Genomic DNA, 16,662 nt, shown 5'->3' on the forward strand with positions numbered 1-16,662 from the left:
CATTTCACCCTCCACTGTAGTGAGTATGGGTTAATTCTGTACTGGGTCCAAAGGCTTGGAATATTCTTCTTCCTCTTGTCCTCAAGCAGAAGTCTTTGAACTGCGAGTTTAGAGACAATAATATAGCTGACATACACGTACATCTGCCCTTACTTGCTGCAGGGCATGTCTGTGAAGTGGAAAACAGGCCGGAGATCCACCTAAATCCGGTAACACCAAATCTTAGCATAACAAAGAATAACAGGCAAATCATACTTGGTGGTTTTTAACCAGTATATATTTCAATGCATGAAGTATACACAGTGCACCCTAATTATTGAACTCTAATACAATGTTCACACTTAATGTCAAGGAAGTTACAACACATTTGGCATCAAACAAATAGGACAGTGGTATGACACTAAGGACAAGCACATCCTGTGCTAAATATTACACCAGGCCGCATTAGGAAACAAGAGTAGAATTAAAAAATAAACAAACTTGAGTCACGTTATGTACAACCCAGTGTCTCTCAGACACAAGCAGATGTGTCCAACAGCAGAACATAAACCATTATAAATAGATACATTTAAGGTGCAAAGGCCTCCATCCTACAGACACCCAACAAGAAACCCAGAGAGTGTTAAAAATTACATCAACTTCAGCTTCTCCTTGGAGCTGCATTCCTTTGCTTACTTACCAACTTTGATTTCAAACTGATCACAAGTAAATTGATATCAAAAGTATACAGAAGATGCAAAATCAAAACCTGCTTCATTAACTGTTAGTTTTTTTTCCCTCTGGCATTAAGTTTGACCTTCGGTTGTGCAAGTCTCAGGAGAGACACAGCAGAGGGAAGCAGCCTCTCGACTCTGGATAGGATAGAGCCAAAATTACCAGAAAAGGGGTCTCGCATGTGTTAAACATCAGCAGTATAAAGACCATTCTAAAGATAAAAGCCATTTCTTATGGTATTGTTGAGGTGGGGATCAATTAATCATGTTCATCCACAGACAGTGTCTGTAGAATACACCTGGTCCCCTAATATGTAACAGACGTCAGCACTTTTTGTCCAGGACTTATTCTCCTTTTCTCATTCACCCAGATTTTTTTTTTAAGAGGTTTCTTTCCCCTGGACGCCAGTTGCAGTTTTAATGGAGGTTATTGTTCGGTTGAACCAGGTCTTCTTTGCTGCCTGAACTTCATTTAAAGCCAAACCCAAATGATGTTCCAGATCCTGAAATCAAAACACAACCGTTACTTTGCTGGATTTGCATTGAAAAGAAACACCCAATTGCATTCCTGAGTCCTTTTAACAGAGGAAACTGGGCTAACACAAACTAAAGGAATTGGGGGAATGGTGAGAAGGAATCCGAATGAAGAGTTGTTTGGTGAGGCTATCGGGAGCAGGTGCCACCTCTTAAAATATTTTGGCAACATTTTCAAATGAAGACAAGAAATAAGATTACAAATTATTCTGCACACCTGCCTCTTTGTTCCATAAGATGGCAATTGAGCTGCCACAGTCTCAACACCCTGCCCAATCCCTGTTCTCTCAGTTCCAAAAACGCTAGCCCTCTCAAGTCTAGAATCTGCCTAGGAGAGCCGTAAACTTGTGCTCTCACCTCATCTTCTCCCGAGACTGTGCTCCAGAGAGATTCTGGTGAAACTAGCAAGTGCTCTCATCTTTCAGTAACCTTTCACTAGGGGAAGCTCTTGCACAAGCAAGCATTAAAGTAACCATCAGCCAGACAGAATCCCAACATCCAAAATTCTGTTTAAAGACAATACAGTCGCCACATGATTACAGGTCTTGTGCAAACCGTGCTGTATTATTGTAAATATATCATGTCAAGGAAGCAGACCACCAGTATTTAAGGCTCTGACACCACTCTTGAAAATGCACATCACAGCCATTTATAATTATTTTGCTCTGACAACTCGGCAGTCAGCAACATTTCAAATCTCTACCTTGGCACACAGCAGCAATGCAGAAATCACAATTCCAAATGCACCTTATTAGGATCAAGATGAAAGGTGCAATGCATACAAAAGAGATTGTGTTAGTCAGGGGCCTTGCAGAGGGATCGGCAACTTCAACGGTTGTCTGTGAACTATTCTTCCATTCCAGCTGCCCAGGCTACCACACACCTGTATTTTGCATTCAGCCTCCACCAGCTGCAGTTTGGTCTGAGCCAATTCCAGTTCCATTTCCCTCAACTGTTGTTTCAGCAATTCTTTTTCTTTATCCTGATATTCCTCGGAGATATCCTTAGAAGTACTGACAATTTTAAGCGTCCCCTCCTTGCTGAAGAGTTCTCTGCACCGATCACAGCTTTCAACCTTCCCCTGAAATGTGAGAGACATTAGTCAGTGTCCTTTTAATAAAAATGTTGTGAGGATAAAAATAAACATTTTAATTACTGTGAAAGTTATTTGCACCATAACAAATCACAATCCCTGCCATTCTAATATATTCTTTGTAGAATCCTACTTGCTTTATCTAATCAGTGATGAAAAAGGCTGAAAGAGAAAATTGAACAACCTAATCATTCGGTCCTGTTGATCATCCTACTCACCATTCAAAGTAAAAAAAACCGGCCTTGATTGTGAAACCACCGCTTGGGCATCAGATCACCCAGTGAGGTCAGGAGTGTTGCAAAAGTCCACAGAGCTTTGTAAGGTTAACTTTGTGTTTTAAAATCAGACAGGAAGTCTGTAAATGCATGTTTCATGCAATGATTTCCCTAAAGAAAAGTCCTCAAGGTCATTGATAGTAAGCCATAGCCTCAGACCTCAGATTTCTGCGTCGTTTCAAAAATTTATTCAAGGAGGTCACGTATGTCGAAGAGGGAATAGTAGAAAAACGGAGCTCCAAGGAAAACCAAGCAAATTCAATTTTAAAATGGCCAAAAAGACTCTAACATTAAAAGAAAGTACCGAAAGAATGAAATATTTGCCAAAGTGATGGGGAAAAAGAAGATGAATGGTAAAGAAATGATTGTCTCAATGCCCCACAGTGATCCTGCGTGACAGCAAAAATGGTGGAGTCTGTCTGAAGCATTCAGGGGAGGAGAAGATGATGATGGAGTAGCAACCTGTTCCACAGGCAGACAGGCCGCTGAAATATCCCCCACAGTCCCCCTCCCCCCCCACCAAGATCCAGAAGAAGCAGAGCTAAGTGGGCGGGCAGGCTCAGAGGAAAATGCAGACACCGCAGCAGAAGAAACAACACTTGGACTACGAGGTGAACCCCACATGCGGAGGGGAAAGAGAGCCGAATACACCACCCGGCACAGAGATCAAGGGAGGTGTGAGCATTCAAGGCTCAGCGCCAAAAAAGCAAAGAGCAAGAAAAGGTGCAAATAGCACCACAGACTTACCCTTAACTGCGGAGAGGGGAGAGTCCCAGGAATAGCGGCGATTCTCCAGCGATGGTGGGGATGACTCCGGCCCAGCGGTGATGGCATTAGGAAGTAGCACGCGGACAAAATGTAAAACCCGACTTTGCAGACAGGAGGGAAAAAAAACAGAACAGAGAGGAAAAGAAGGACTGTAACCTTCTATGAAAAACATTAAAGTGATGATGGAAACAGTAAAAGAGGCTTCAGAAAACAGAATAAAAAACGTTTTAAGAGATTTGTCAATGGAGCTGGGACAAATTAGGAAAGCTATGGGAGAATTATCTGGAAGGGTGACTACAGTAGAGGAAAGGATGGAAAGGATAAAAAGGTAACATGGAGAGATTGAAAAATGACAGGGAAACCTGGGCAAGGGACAAATAAAAAAATATGGGATAAATATAGGATCAGTAGTTCTCAACCTTTTTCTTTCCACTCACATACCACTTTAAGTAATCCCTATGCCATAGGTGCTCTGTGATTCGTAAGGGATTGCTTACATTTTTGTGGTATGTGGGTGGGAAAGGAAGGTTCAGAATCACTGCTCTAGACCCAATTGTTACTGAAATATTTTGCTTGAGAAACATTGTCATTGGCCCATTTCCTTTGGAGTTATGAAACCGTGCACATAACGAGTCATTGAGGTACGATTAAAACAGTGGTTTTCAAACTTTTTCTTTCCAACAACATACCACCTTAAGCAATCCCTTACTAATCACAGAGCATCTATGGCATAGGGATTACTTAAAGTGGTATGTGAGTGGAAGGGAAAAGGTGGAGAACCACTGGATTAGATACTCTTGAGAATCTTAGCAAAAGAAATATCAAAAATTGGGATAAAAGAGGAGATAGAAGGGAGGGATCCAATAGCATTCTTCAGGGAATGGTTCCCGAAAACATTGAGGAGGGAGAGAATAGGGGGGAATCCTCCAAATAGAAAAGGAGTCATTTTCCCCTTCCAAAACTGGGTCCGGGACAGAAACCCCAATCTGTCCTGATCAGATTGGCCACATTCCAGGACAGGGATAAAATCTTACAGGCAGCAACTCTGGGAGCAAGGGAGAGGATCAGCCCTGTAGAATATAAGGAGGGCAAAGTTCTCTTCTATCCAGATGTCACCATGTCGCTCCTTACAAAATGTAAATAATTTGATCCATTCAGGAAAATGCTAAGAAACAAGGGGTCAACTTTACTGTTTCCAGCAACCTTGAAAATATTCCTGGCAGTGGGGGGTAGGAATAAAAAAAAAGGAGGCCAGCGAGGCATTAAAATACATTAATACTTTGTTTCCCATCCCAAAAAATCCCCAAGAGAGAGGGGGAGAGAAGGGATTCTTGGCTAAAAAGGCTGCGTATACTGTTGGCTATATATAATATAAACATTATTGAAGCAAATATCATACTTGGTTTAACAAAAGTAAATGTCATTAAAAAAAAGGGTTAAAAACATTAACGGTGAGCTCCGGAGCAATCAAGAAGGTGGTGAGCATTGAAGATGGGTTCAATGGGCATGCTCCAAGATACGAAAGGCAGTGGTGCCAAGAGGTTTAGAGATGGTGTCATGGGAAAAGAGAGGGTTGGGTTTTGGGGGGGGGGGGTGTCTTGATTTCCCAGTATTTATTTTATACATGGCCAGCAGGACCAAAAGGAAGAGCACTATGGACTGGGTGAAAGGAAAATATTTTGTGAGGGAGGTAAAGAGAAGGAATCAAAGAAAAAAGGAGCTGGGCAATGGTCAAAACAATTACATTTTTGAGCTTCAATGTTAATGGCTTAAATGGATGGTGAAGAGGGGACGAGAGTCTTGGCACACATTAAAAAAAATGAAGACGGATGTGGCCCTTTACAGGATACCCATCTTACGAATAATGAACATCAAAAATTTAAAAGAACTTGGGTGAGTCAAGTGATAGCATCCTCCTTTAGCTCCAAGGCCAGGGGAGTAGCTATTTTAATAGGGAAAAATGTCCCAGTAAAGGAAAAAAGCATGATCATAGACCCAAAAGGTAGATTTGTAATGGCACACTGTCAAATATATTCTGAACCCTGGACAGTCATGAATATATATGTCCCTAATTTTGATGATAAAAAATTTATACAAAATGTCATTTTGCAATTGCAGAAAGGCAGGAAAATGTCTTAATTGGAGGGGATTTTTATTTTTGCTGGGATCCGGTAATGGACAAATCAACCAAGAAACTGACAAGAGCCAGGGCAGCAAAAGCAACCCTGGCCTTCATGAAAGAGTTAAATCAGGTGGCTGCTTGGAGACGATATCATCTGAAGGACAGTGATTATTCCTTCTACTCGAAACAGCATGAATTGATTTGTTTCTTGCCTTGGCCCAGTTAGAGGGCAGAATTATAGAAAATAAATATATGACAAGGCTACTATCAGATAATTCACCTTTGACCTTAACTATCGTCATGTCAGATAAACAAGCCAGGGCATACAGATGGCACCTTAACCCATTGCTATTGAAAAAAACAAAGTTTTGCAGTTGTGTTAGAGCTCAAATAGAAATGTTATGCGCAACAAACTGTACCTCTACTGCCAAAAAATTTCTGCTATGGGATACATTAAAAGCTTATCTGAGAGGACATATAATTGGATATACTAAAAGTAGTAAAGGAGAGCAAATGAGTGAGGTAAATGAATTGAAATAAGAGATAATAATTGGAAAAGGACTACCAAACATCAGGTTCTGAGGGAACATACAGAACATTAATAAACAAAAAGCACAACTACAATACTTTGTAAACATACAAAATGGAAAAAGCAATATTAAGATCTAAGCAAAGGTACTATGAGCTAGGGGAAAGAGCCCACAGGGTACTGTCCTGGCAGTTGAGGGAAGAGAAAACCACAAGTACAATCAGTGCAATCCAAACAGGGCCAGAGAGGATTTCTTATAAACTGAAATAAATAAATGGAGTGTTTAAGCAGTTCTATATACAATTATATAAATCTGAGTCAAAGGGGTATTTGGACAAAAGGAGGAATTCTTGTCCAATTTGGAATGATCAAATTTAGAATCTGAGGAGTGGGAAGGATTAGATACTCCATTCTCAGAGAAAGAAGTAGTAAGAGCATTGAGCTCGCTACAGACTAATATGTCTCCAGGGGAAGATGGGTTCCCTCCTTAGTTTTATTTAAAATTCAAAGAATTCAAGGACCTGTTAACGCCACTATTTATGGACATGGTGCAACACGCGCGAGTCCCACACCCTCCCGGAGTTTTTTTTGATAGCAATAACTACAATAATTCCTAAAAAGGATAGGGACCCACTAAAGTCATCCTCTTATAGACCAATCTTACTTTTGAATACGAATTATAAAATAATAGCTAAAGCAAAATTAATAAATCCAGATCAGGTGGGGTTTGTGCAGAAAAGACAACCAGCAGATAATACAAGTAGGCTACTTGATATAATACACCTGGCACAGTCAAGGGTGGATCCAAGTTGAGCTGTGTTACTAGACGCTGAGAAAGCCTCGATAGACTGGAGTGGGATTTCTTTTGTAAAAGTGCTGGAAAAATTCAGGTTGGGACATTCATTCATAAATTGTACCACAAACCCAAGGCCAAAGTTGTCACTAATGCACAGACATCTCCAGCTTCCCACTGACCAGATCTAGTAAACAGGGTTGTCTGTCATCCTCTGCTCTATTCATGTTGGCTGTTGATCTGTTAGTGAAAACCATTCGATGGGATCCAGGCATCAAAGGGTTTAGAGTGGGCCAGGAAGAACACAAAATTAATTTGTCTGCAGATGATGTTTTGATATATTTGACAGAGCCAACAGGGTCATTGGCCAGGTTGCGGACTATAACGGAGGACTAAGTCAAAATCTCAGGATATTAATTATGATAAAAGTGAAATAATTCCACTGACAAAGATTATGAGAAATACCAACGAGAGAGTAAATTTAAGTGGCTACAAAAGGGGATGAAATATTTTGGAATATGGATAGATAAGAATTTACAACATTTATATAAATTGAATTATCTCCCCCACTTGGAAATATTGAGGAGGACCTACGCAGGTAGATGCACCTGCCCAGAATGTTGATGGGCAGGGTTAATTTCATTAAAATGAACTGATTCCAAGGCTATAATACCCCTTTCAATCTTTGCCCATACTGCTGCCTTAGAGTTCTATCAAGACACTTAATGGACGTGTCAGACAATTCCTGTGGAAGAATAAAGTAGCTAGAGTCTCCATGGAAAAATTGACCTGGGACTATAGCCTGGGAGGAATGAGGCTCACGGACTTTAACAAATATTATTGAGTGGCCCAGGTGAGGTTTATGGCCTCATTCTTTGAGGGAGACAGTTTACTCTCCTGGACACAAATTGGTCTACACACAGTAGGAGAGCAGATAGCAGGAGAAATTGTTTACAAATGGGATATTAAATTAATAATGCAAAAAACAGACAATCCGATACTAAAGCATATAATCCAAATGTGGCAAAAAAATAAACCAGATTATTGGGTTAAAAGTAGGGTTGTCTCCCAAAACGTTCCCCAACACAGAACATATTAATCCCCATGACTATGGATAACAAAATCCTGGACACCTGGTGCCAGAAGGGGATTGGGTGTATCAAGGACTGTTATGAGAAGGGGAAGCTCATGTAATTCGAGAAATTAAAAAACAAATTTGACTTATCAAACAAGACCTTCTTCTGCTACCTTCAATTAAGATCCTTTTTGAGGGACAAATTAGGTCCATCTATGGGCCTGCCACTGTGTAGTGACATGAGGTTCTAATTTGAAGGAGGAAATCACACATAAATTCATTTCGGCTATGTATCTCCTGTTCCAAAACGATAGCCCAAAACCGGGTCTCTATAAAGTGAGGCAAAGATGGGAGTCAGATCTAGGAACAATTCCTGAACGATGCTGGTCCGACTTCTGCTGGGACAGCATAAAAGCGGTTATTAACGCCAGATATAGGCTGATGCAATACAATTTTTTGCATGAGCTATACCTTATGCTGCAAAAATCGCACAAGGTTAAACCAGAGGTCCCTGATTTGTGTTTTAGATGCGGCATAGACAGGAACCTTTATGCATTCAACATGGCTATACACCTTGGTGAGGCCCTTCTGGGTAGAATTAGGGGACATTTAAAAAAAAATTACATGGGAGGAGAATCCAGGGATCCAGCACTGTTCCTGCTGGGGGATATTATGGATGTGAGTCCAAGGTTGTTCAAACACCAAATTCAATACATGAAGGTTGCCTTGGCATAATGGTTACCTGGAAATCTGACTCTCAGCTAAGCACAGCAAGATGGAACATGGAAATGCAGAGCTGAGTTCCCCTGGAGAAAATTACTTACAAATTAAAAGGGAGATACGACGCATTCATTGAGGTGTGGCGGCCATACTTGTGACATGTCAAAACGCAGGTATGATTAGCCTTCCCAGGGCCTTTCTCAATAGGAATACAGCGAATAACAGGATCACACAAGTTCTTGAAATACTGAAAATGAGGAGACAATTTGGAAGTTCTTCCGGCTCCCCCTCCCACCCTGTTTTTTTCTCATGTATTTGTATTGTTATTTTTAATAATTGATTTTTATGCTTTTACTTGGGTTGAAGTAGGAGGGAGGGGTAAGAGAGAACTCAGCAAACAATGACCTGTAAAAGGAAAGGACTGTTCCCCAATAATACCTGGCTAATACTTGTCTGTAAAAATATAAATAAAATTTTTAAAAATTATTCAAAGAATCCTTTATCTTCAGGTTATAGAACGATCCCACATAAAAAATGAACCAAGAAAAGTGACCGAAGACAAACATGCTAGAAATATTCAGTGGGTCAGGCAGCACACATGCTGAGATTGGAAAGGACAAAGAAAATAGCCGTGATAGAGAGGATGTGAAGAGAGACTCCCATCACCTGTGATGTTGAGAGAGAATGGTGGTCTTCTTAGTAACAGCTGATTTAACTGGTGGTGGCATCAACGGAGGGGGATGAATGAGAGCAGAGAGAGAAATGAACTGATGGAACATGAGATACAGAACACAGTTCATTCAGGCTGTTCTGGGACAAATGGAAAAAGATGGCCATCTGAAGTTGCTGAATTCAACATGATCCTGAGATTGTGGTGTGCCCAGACAGATGAGATGCTTTTCTGCAAGCTCTATTAAAAGAGTACTTGAGATGGCAGAGGTCGACAGCATCGAGTCCACGCTGCTGAAGATCCAGCTGCGCTGGATGGGTCACGTCTCCAGAATGGAGGACCATCGCCTTCCCAAGATCATGTTATATGGCGAGCTCTCCACTGGCCTCCGTGACAGAGGTGCACCAAAGAAAAGGTACAAGGACTGCCTAAAGAAATCTCTTGGTGCCTGCCACATTGACCACCGCCAGTGGGCTGATAACGCCTCAAACCGTGCATCTTGGCGCCTCACAGTTTGGCGGGCAGCAACCTCCTTTGAAGAAGACCGCAGAGCCCACCTCACTGACAAAAGGCAAAGGAGGAAAAACCCAACACCCAACCCCAACCAACCAATTTTCCCCTGCAACCGCTGCAATCGTGTCTGCCTGTCCCGCATCGGACTTGTCAGCCACAAACGAGCCTGCAGCTGACGTGGACTTTTTACCCCCTCCATAAATCTTCGTCCGCGAAGCCAAGCCAAAGAAGAAAGAAAGAAAGAAGATTAAAAGAGTACAAGAAGTCAAAGAGAGTCAAGAGTGGCGGAGAATTAAAGCTCAGAGTCGCCACTGCAGACTCGTCGGCCAATGTGTATTTGGTTTCCCCAATGTGGAGGAGATCACACTCAGTACAAAGCAGAAGAATCCATGAATAGTTGCCTCTTCTGGGACCCTGGTGTATCTCCTGGTATTGCATTGAGAGATGCTGTGAGAAGGGGAGTAGTTGGTGGAAATGTAAGAATAGACGAGAGTGATAGAGAGCATGCTGAGGGAGGGAAGGGGAAAGCAAAGGGGTGTGTTGGTAGAATCCTGTGAATATTGCGCTTAAAAGTAGGAAAGGTTTTTTTTTGTCTTATTTCTTTTTGATGGGAGGCTATTCAGACTAATGATTCTATGCTAGCTCCCAGAGATTTTGCATAGTGTTGTTCCCCTATAACCTATGCTCTTTCATATGCCCATTAACTCCCCAAGTCTCCTGCCACCATCTCCATGAGGAGCTAATTAAAGGAAATGAATCGCTAGCATTGCATCTTTGGGATGTGAGAGGAAACCAGAATATCCATGCTGTCACAGGGAGAATGTACAAACTCTACACAGTTGAGAGCCTGTGTTCTGGAGCTGAGAGGGAATGACTGCTGATTGAACCACTGTGCCACCCTCAGAAGCCCTATGGCTATCAAATGGGCATGTTATTTCACCCATAAGTGATCAGACAGATATGAATCTTAATGGTGATCCGTGGTCGGTACATTCTGAAAACCACTGAAACTGAACCATTTTCTATCGATGCACAGTCAAAAATTCCTTTGCTAATTCAGGGACTTGGAGCTCTACTTCATTACATCATTCAACTATTCAGAGTACAGGAAAACAACGATGGCCTGGTCAGCTGGACAAAGGACAAGGTGATGCACTCAGAGAGATACAAGAGGCAAGAGAATATTCATTAAATGGAAGGCCATTGTGTGGTATGGAAGGACTGGGAGGCCTTGTAGTTTAAGTCTATAGATCCTTTAATAAGATGTACAGGGTGCTTACCTTTATTAGTCAAAACTTAGCATACAAGAGCGGGGAGGTTATAATGCCTGAACTGCAGAGAATGCTTAGACCACATTGGTCACCACATTCCAAGAGGTGATTACACAGTAGAAGGGTTTTACAAACATATTGTCAGGACAGGAATATTTCAGATATTGAGTAAATTTGAGTAGGCCAAGGTTGATTTCTATGGAACAGAGGCTGAGGGAATGCAGTGAGTTGCAGAAAATTTGCGAAATGAAATAGCAAGGATATTTCTTTCAACAGTGCAGTAAAAAAAAAAAATTGCAGAGGGAGACATAACAAGATCCAGAAAAGTTCCAGACCAGGGTAGGTACTGGCAGCTCAATGAAAGCAAAAAAGGCAGAAGAGTCGTCACACTTAAAGCACCTTGACACATGCTCCAGACTGTGAACTGCAGGACCACAGACTTATGACCAGATATTGGAATCACCAGCAGATACAATGGGCCAAACAGCCTTTGTCAGACTTTCCATGGCTGGGATAATGCAAAACACCAATAAAAAAAATTCCTTCAAAATCAAAACAATTCACTGTAGGTGAATTGTTGAAACAAGTTAACTCGAAGAATATTACATTCCTGAAAATAATGGAAACACAGCAATTTGGTGGAGTCTGTTGAAACAGAAGAAGAAGATGCATTTTTGACTACTCCTCTCTCCTCAAATGCTACTTGGTCTGCAAAGTGTTTCCAACATTGTCAGTGCCTGGTTCAGATTTTCTAAGGCTGCAACTCTGGTGATTTTCAGTATTTAGTTTCCACCAGCGACTCACCCGAATTTGCTCCAAGTCAGCTTTGTTTCCCAGCTGTTGCCGTTCCAGCCTCTCACTCAGTTGTGAACAAATCTAAAAAAGACAGAGCTTTAAACATGCAGGAAAACACAGTGTTTTGCCAACCAAGATTAAAATTGACACCTATATACGATGGAAATCGTATTCATGATTTTTTTTTTAAAACCTTCCTATTTATACAAATACCAATTGAGATCAGTTACTGACTTCAAACTTTTAATAACGAAAGTGGTGAGAGGAGACAAGACAGGAAACCAATGGCCTGAGCTTTCCTGTGACAGGAAGGTCAACCACACAAAATGAAGAGGACAACACAAAGCAAACTACTGAATCAGTGAGCTCCAGAAAGAAATACTAAAAGTAGCCACAACAAAACAAAAAAATAAGCATAGACAAATACCTCATGGGAAGTCCTCATCAAGAGTCTCTTAAGAGCTTAGTCACACTAATTTAATTGTTTAGTTGAACAGTTTGGTGATATTTTTGGAAGGCTTATGTGGTCATTAAAAAAAACTAAGGGTAAAGTTAAAGGGGCAAGACTGGATTATTGCCTGTTGTTTGCTGCCCGACAGCCTGGCATCAGAAATACAGGACTGGAGACTCTGGGGAAAACGTAGGGGCAGGTAGCTCCCTTCTCCTAATTAATATCAAAGAGTTACTGTTGTTGGGTCTACTGCAGGACATTAAATCCTCAGGCCTGATGGGATCCAGTTTATTGAGATCAAAAGGGGGTGATTGCTGGGGTCTTGACCAGGATCTTTGTATCCTTTTTAGCCACAAGCAAGGTCCTAGAAAACTGAAGAATAGCCAATATTGTCCATTTAAGGGTAATAGGGATAATCTAGCAAATTATAGGTGAGTGAGCCTTGTATCAGTGGTAGGAAAATTGCACATTCTTGGGGATAGGATTTACTTGCTTTTGAAAAAGCATGGCTTTGTGTAGGGAAGATCACATCTTACAAACTAGACTTATTTGAGGTGGTGAAGACAACTAACAAACGTAGGGCAGTAGATATTGTCTACATTGGTTGTTGTAAGGCATGGAACAAAGTCCCTCATGGTAGGCACATGGATCCAGAAGAATAAGGCACATGGATCCACTGTAACTTGTAGACTGGATTCAAATGTGTTTGCCCATGGAAGACAAAGGGTAGAGGTGGAAGGGTGTTTCTCTGTCTAGAGGTCTCTTGTTTGAGAGAATGAATAAATGGTTTAAATTATCTTTCAAATTGTCTGATTAGTAAATTTGTAGACACAAAAATGGCCATGGGAGTTTACCCTCAACCAGAATGAGGTGTTGCACCTTGGCAGGTAAGGGGAAAGTATACCGTAAATGGTAGGACCTTTAGGTATATTGATTTAAAAAAAAGCATCTCTTCCCCAATTTGGGGAACATAGACCAATATAGTCCAGGGAAGGCCCCTGGCTCCATCACGTCTGTGCTGTTCATGGTATCTTTAAACTAATCCAACCTGCCTGCCCAACAACCATACCCCTCTACTTCCCATCTGTTTCTGTGGTTGTATAAATGCCAATTAAATGTTTCTGTGGTATGGAGTCAAGTCTATTTTTAAAATTTTTTATTTTTCATTTGCATCAGTACATACACATAATTTTTCATCATATAAAAATATAATGTAATAAAATAATACAAAATGATATATAAATTTTCTTTTTATCCACCCTCCATCCTAACACATCATCCTGTACATATTATTTGGGAGGAGCAGGTGTTATGGACGACGTGGATGGACTCTTACTGATGAAATCCATTTATGGCTTCCAAATCATATAAACATTCTCAGGTTGATTCCTTAAATTAAAAATAACCTTTTCCAATGGTATACAATTTTGAATTTCCATATGCCATCTATCCTACCTTATAAAATTATCTGACTTCCATGTTAGTGCCATACATTTCTGTGCCAATGCTATTGCTACACTCAAAAATTTTCATTGATGAGTCAAGTCTATTGTCATTTGCTTGCACAAGTACCAACTGACAAAACAGAAGTCTCCGGTCACAAGATCACAAAAGAACAGAAGCAGGCCACTAGGCCCATCGCGTCTGTTCCATATATCTACACTAAGCTACTCTACACTAGTTCCAATTTCCAGCCTTTTCCCCATATCCCTTGATACTCTCACTAATGAGATACTTGTCTATTTCTTGTTTAAATACTCTCAGTGATCTGGCCTCCACGGTTGTATGCGGCAGTGAGTTCCACAGATCGATGACCCTTTGGCTAAAGAAGTTCTTCCTAATCTCTGTTTTATATAGATAACTTCTAATTTTCAGATGATGACCCCTTGTCCTCGATTCACCCACCAAGGGAAACATCTTAACCACATCCACTCTATCCAAACCTCTCAAAATACGAAATGCCTCTATGAGATCTCTCATTCTCCTATACTCCAATGAATACAACCCAAGAGCTGCCAAATGCTCCTCGTACATTAGCCCTTGCATTCCGGGAATTATCCCAGTAAATCTCCTCTTCACCCTCTCCAACAACATCACAATTCAAAGATAAGGGGCACAAAACTGCACACAGTACTCCAAATGAGGTCTCACCAGTGCCCCATAGAGCCTCATCAACTCCTCCTTACTCTTATACACTATTCCTCTTGAAATGAATGCCAGCAAAGCATTTGCTTTCTTCACTACCAATTTCACCTGGTCATTAACTTTTAGGTTTCCCCGCACGAGGGCACCCAGGTCCCTTTGCTCATTCTGAGGTCTGAATTTTCAACCCATCCAAATAATATTCTTCCTGTTTATTTCCACTGCCAAAATGTACAAGTGTACACTTCTCTATGTTAAATTTCATCTGCCATAATTTTGCCCAGTCTCCTAATCTGCCTATATCCTTCTGCAACTTTATGGTTTCTACTACACTTCCTACTCCACCCCCTATCTTGGTGTCATCCACAAATTTGGCCACAAAACCATTTATACCACAATCCAAATCATCAATATAAATTGTAAACAACAGCGGCCCCAATACCGACTCCTGCAAAACACCACTAGTTACAGGCAGCCATCCAGAACGGGAACCCTTAATTTCAACCCTTTGCTTCCTGCCTATCAGCCACTTTTCTATCCAGTTTAATAACTTCCCTGTAATTCCATGGGCCCTCATCTTATTTAGCAGCCTAATATGTGGCACCTTATCAAAAGCCTTTTGAAAATCTAAATAGATAACATCCACAGTCTCTCCTTTGTCTATCCTACCTGAGATTTCTTCAAAAAAAAAACTCAATAGGTTGGTCAGGCAGGATCTACCCTTTAAAAAACCATGCTACTTGGACCTACCCTGGTGCAAAACATACAGACACACAACCAGACATAACACACACATACAAAAAATACATATGCAGGACCAAGCATTCGTATGTACAAATAAATAAATAGTCTCAGAAATATAAGAGTCTCTTGTATGGTCAGTGTGAGCAGTTCCATTGGTTGCTCAACATTCTCACTGCCTGTGGGAAGAAGGCATCCTCCTCAGCCTGGTGGTGCTGGCTCTGATGCTCCTGTATCTCTTTCCTGATGGGAGCAGCTGAAAGATGCTGTGTGCAGGGTGGAAAGGTTCCTCAATGATTTTGCACGCCCTCTTCAGTCTATGATCCCAGTAGATCACTATGATGGGGGTGGGAGAAGGAGAGAGATTCCAGTGATCCTCTCTCTTGCTCTTATGGACCTGTGGATAGACCTCTGATCCATAACTCAGCAGCAATCATACCACACTGTGATGTAGCCAGCCAGGATACACCCAATAGAGCTAATGTCGGCTGACATGATGGTGGCCGGTAGCCTTGTCCCTTCAGACTTCTCAGGAAGTTCATTTACTGTGGTAACCCTGACAAGTAAGGAGATATTGAGTGTTCACGATAGGTAACTAGTTAAGTCAACTCCAAGGAACTTTGTGCTCTCCGCTGCAGAGTTTTTATGTGTAGTGGAGGGTGGTAGTTCCTGGTCCTCCTGAAGTCCACAATCATCTCCTTTGTCTTGTCCACAGTGAGATTCAGGTTGTTACTCTTGTGCAATATCACAAGACTTTCCACATCTTCTCTGTAGAGAGACTCATTTTTGCAGCTGATGACGCCAGCTACTATTGTGTCATCTACGAACTTGATAACACTGTTGGACCTGGATCCATTGATGCAGTGATGGATCAGTGGCATGAATAGAATGGACTGACCACACAGCCTGGGGTGCATCAGTGCTCAGTGTAATGGTGCTCAATGTTACACTATCGACCCAGCCAAACTGTGGTCTCTCTGTTAGGAAGTCCAAAATCCAGTTGGAGAGAGGGGTGTTGAGTCCCAGCGAGAACAGCTTCACCACCATTCTCTGGGGAATGATCATATTATACGGTGAGCTGAAGTCGATGAACAGCAACCAGGCATCGTTCTCCTGGTGGGTCAGGATGGAGTGAAGCGACAAAGTTGTAGAATCTTCTGTGGAACGGTTTCTTCGAAAGGCAAATTGAAATGGATCCAGTGTCTTTGGGAGGTATGCTTTGATGTGATCCATCACCAGACACTCAAACCATTTCATAATGGTGGAGGTCATTGAAGCCTGTTATTATCAACTTCTTGGGTACCGGGATGATGGTGGCAGTCTTGATCCCTGTGGGAACAATGGACTGCTGCAGTGAGGTGTTGAGGATGCCCATAAAGACCTCTGTCAATTGGTCTGTGCAGTCCTTCAGTATCCAACCAGGCATGTTGTCTGGTCCTGCTGCCTTGTGTTCTAAT

General features: G+C 41.5%; 1 protein-coding gene across 8 annotated transcripts in view; it reads right to left on the reverse strand.

The window, feature by feature from the left end:
• Positions 1-259: 259 nt before the first annotated feature.
• The window catches only part of LOC138738452 (rab GTPase-activating protein 1), a 256,049-nt gene continuing 239,646 nt past the window's right edge, over positions 260-16,662 (reverse strand). For all 8 annotated transcript variants that reach the window (XM_069888749.1, XM_069888718.1, XM_069888692.1 and 5 more), the window contains 3 exons: positions 11,881-11,952; positions 2,131-2,328; positions 260-1,216 (listed from right to left, as the gene is read on the reverse strand). In XM_069888749.1, the coding sequence (XP_069744850.1) occupies positions 1,094-1,216; positions 2,131-2,328; positions 11,881-11,952 (393 nt within the window). In that variant the 3' untranslated portion in view covers positions 260-1,093. The remainder of the gene's footprint in view (positions 1,217-2,130; positions 2,329-11,880; positions 11,953-16,662) is intronic.

This window comes from Narcine bancroftii, chromosome 1 (assembly GCF_036971445.1).
Source record: "Narcine bancroftii isolate sNarBan1 chromosome 1, sNarBan1.hap1, whole genome shotgun sequence".
Taxonomy (NCBI): domain Eukaryota; kingdom Metazoa; phylum Chordata; class Chondrichthyes; order Torpediniformes; family Narcinidae; genus Narcine; species Narcine bancroftii.